Source organism: Camelina sativa, chromosome 16, assembly GCF_000633955.1.
Source record: "Camelina sativa cultivar DH55 chromosome 16, Cs, whole genome shotgun sequence".
In the NCBI taxonomy this organism is placed as follows: Eukaryota; Viridiplantae; Streptophyta; class Magnoliopsida; order Brassicales; family Brassicaceae; genus Camelina; species Camelina sativa.
Window position 1 is genome coordinate 12,878,911 of NC_025700.1, and position 3,633 is coordinate 12,882,543.

Consider the following 3,633-nt stretch of genomic DNA (forward strand, 5'->3'; position numbering starts at 1 on the left):
GATAATGCATTTCAGTTTTTTTTTTTTTTTTTTTTAACTTGATCTCATTTTTAATTTGTGCTATTTTTACATATTGATTCTTATGTAATTAAGTTCGCGTCCACATTGACACTCCACCTTCTCCGTCGTGTGGAACGGAAATTTACCACGTTACTAGAACAACAGAGGACCCTTGTCGACACCCTGAAAACCCGTCTGCTGCAGATCCTTGAGTCATACGTTGCAAGACTAATCGAGTAAGCAAATTTGAAGAAGACGACCAAGTAACATATGCTCGAAACATCAACTGACATACAACTTTTTTTGCGATAATATTTTTGTGTTTTAATAATTTCTCGAATTTTGATTAATTTGTGGGTTATATATATATATCATACTAGTATTACATCCCGCACTTATGCTGGGGGCATAGTTATTATTTATTTATACATTCAATAAAGTGAAAAGAATTTTATTAATATGATATATTTTTACATAGTCTCTTACCTTTCATACAAAAAAAGATCATCATCTTCAAATTCAGTTACTCAGAGCATTGCAAGAGCAAGATGACCCTTTCACCGCTTTTTAAGATTGAAAGTATCTCCTTCGTCCTCATGAATCACACATGCGGTTGCAGCGTTGGATCATATACGCTTGATTATGCTTATAATGGTCACATTCTTTTCATTTTTATTAATCTTTTTCCTTCGTTCGCTAGAAAAAAAAGTATTATTTTGCGGAAAAAAAAAATACAAGAATGGGCCTTACTCCTAATTCAAAGCCCATCTAGATATGGCCTATAGATATCAAAATCTAATTACATTATGTCACAAAACTCCAGAACGATCAAGACGTTTCCCAAACACCGAAGCACTCTCTACATTTCTCTAGAAAAAAATCTCTATCTCCCAGTCCTATTTATATCCCACAATTCTCTATGAAAAATCAATCAAACCAAAAAGCCAAGAATCATAGAATACGAATCAAGAAAGCTAACGAAACAATCTACAATGGATTTGATAAGGTTTCCAATAATCTCAATCCTCGAAAACATGCTCGAAGTCCCCGAAGATCACAACAACGAGGAAAGCCACAATAATCCATCAAGAACCTACGTGCGAGACGCGAAGGCAATGGCAGCTACACCAGTTGACGTTATCGAGCACCCGAACGCGTATACTTTCGTTGTAGACATGCCTGGAATCAAAGGAGATGAGATCAAGGTTCAAGTAGAGAACGAGAATGTTCTTGTGGTGAGTGGAGAAAGACAGAGGGAGAAGAGCAAAGAGAACGAAGGTGTGAAGTACGTGAGGATGGAAAGAAGAATGGGTAAGTTTATGAGGAAGTTTCAATTGCCTGAGAATGCAAATTTGGACAAGATCTCTGCTGCTTGTCATGATGGTGTGTTGAAAGTGACTGTTCAGAAACTTCCTCCTCCTGAGCCTAAGAAACCAAAGACTATTCAGGTCCAAGTCTCTTGAGTTTGGTCATCAAGATTGTGTTTTTTTTTTTTTATCTCTATTTTAATTTAAAGAATGGGTTTGAATGTCAGAATGTAACAATCTTTGTGTGTCCTAACATGAAATAAAGTTGTGTTTTCTTTTCTAAAAAAACTCTTATATCACACCAAAAAAAAGAAAATAACAAACAAACAAACGGAAGTCTCTTATATCAAAGAATGGATTTGTAGTGGATAACCTGACTGTAATCAAACCAACCCGGACAAAATTAATTTCTGAATAAAAACGAACCGCCTATTTTTTTTTCTAATTCAGTTCTATTCGGTAGAATTTTAAGTAACTAAACAAAAAAACTGAATATATATACCACACAGTTTAAACCAAGAAAACCGAATGCCGCCTAAGGCTACACAAAACAGTTAAAAGAAGCTAATCTAAGCTAATAGCAATAAGATGGGTTGGGGGTTTTCTCACCAAACCTAAATAACGTCTAAGTAACTAAAGTAAAAATAAAATAAAATTGTAAGCAAATGAAACTAACAGAACTCAATCAAACTATAAAGCCAATTAATGTGATGGAACCATGGATGATGAATTAGGACTTGGGCAGCAAGATAAAATGTTCGGTGAATGATCATAATGGACTAAAACACTAACATATACAAAACCATGGTGGTGTGGCGAAAGTCCCTATACTTGGACCAAATTTAATTACCATTATAGGCTACATAAAACTCGATAAAATGCTACTTAATTTAATGATAGCTTTTAACTTGTTTGGTTAAAACTGATAGTATTTCTCTCTTAATAATTGATTAACTCTTGCATTACAGCTGCCATGAGTAGTACTAAGTCTTCGATTGTCATTTCTCATTCTTCTTCAAAACTTCTAGAGACCTTTGCATTTTCGTTTTTGTTCCATATATATCATAGAAAATTCTTCACGTGAAAAACAAAAACAAATCCCAATGGTAGAATTTAAGGAAGTCTTCATTTCAGTGTCAAAGATAAAAGGGTAAGCCTTCGTTTCGTACTAATGATGTGTCACATCAACTCGTAAAAACTTTATTCAACTAAAAGTAAAAGTAAGTGTTGATTTTTCATGCTTTACTTTTTCTTATTCACCCTCAAATTCAGTTTCCTATATGTATGTACAAAACTAAAACCAACCAAAGTTGTAGTAAAAGAAGAGGAGCAATGGCAATGAGGAAAACAAAATCAGCTTCACTTCTTCTAAGTTTGCTTCTTATACTTCTGTCTCTATCCTTTCATGATCCAGTCATGGGGGCTAGACTCCTCGGCTCCTCCATTATGTCGGTGAGTATCACTTTATTCCTATAAAATTGCTAAAAATATTAGTTAACTTGTTAGTAATCCGAACAAAGTAAATAACAAGTTATTTTTATATAATTTTCAAAATATTTAAAAGAAAACAGAGAGTTTACTTACCAGTTTACCAAACATAAAATTATTCTTTTGGTGACTCTAAATAAGTTTATGAATTAATTTTGATTTTTATCTTCTATAAATTTCAATTTTCATATACTTCTTTTGATCAAGAGTTCACAATTTTCATTTGGTGTTTTTTCTTAGAAATAATGTTAGCATTTACCCTTTTTAATATTGTTATTTCATACTTTATTTTAACACAAAACATGGGATTATATATGGCAATGTAACTGATAAATTTAAGTAAACTTGTTTTACTTTTTGATTTGGATTTCATATTTTTCACATATCCATTGTTATGTATCAAGGTTCCAGCCCCCTTCACCGTACAAGATACACGCCGCCGTCACCATGGTGTGGAAGTGGTATTTATAACGTTGACGACGAAGCACCAAAGAGGTTGTGTAGACACCCTGAAAGACCGTCTCCTCCGAATCTTTAACATTTCTCGTAAGAGTTGACAAATTTTATGAATACAAATTAAGTATCAAATCCCCAAAACATCAAAATGTAAGGAGTATATATTTTTCTATACTTTAATGTTCTATCTAGTATCTAGTAAACTTTATTTGCTTAATTTTTGAATAAATTCTTACAATTTGATATGTGGATTTCGGAGTATATACGAAAAACTTGTTTTGGTCAGAGAAGCTTCATTCTAAATTCTAATACCAATTTAAACAAGGTTTTTTTTGGGTTGAATAAATTTTACATTCATTCAAAAAAAAAAAAAAAAAAAAAA

At 32.6% G+C, this 3,633-nt stretch overlaps 2 protein-coding genes across 2 annotated transcripts in view; both read left to right on the forward strand.

The window, feature by feature from the left end:
• LOC109129636 overlaps positions 1–452 on the forward strand; it is a 1,675-nt gene extending 1,223 nt beyond the window's left edge. Inside the window, exon 2 of the mRNA XM_019238141.1 lies at positions 94–452. Within this exon, the coding sequence (XP_019093686.1) occupies positions 94–212 (119 nt within the window). The 3' untranslated portion in view covers positions 213–452. The remainder of the gene's footprint in view (positions 1–93) is intronic.
• Positions 853–1,551, forward strand: LOC104750425 (17.6 kDa class II heat shock protein-like). The gene has a single exon (XM_010472216.2). It carries the CDS (start codon positions 993–995, stop codon positions 1,461–1,463), a length of 471 nt encoding a protein of 156 aa, XP_010470518.1. The 5' UTR covers positions 853–992; the 3' UTR covers positions 1,464–1,551.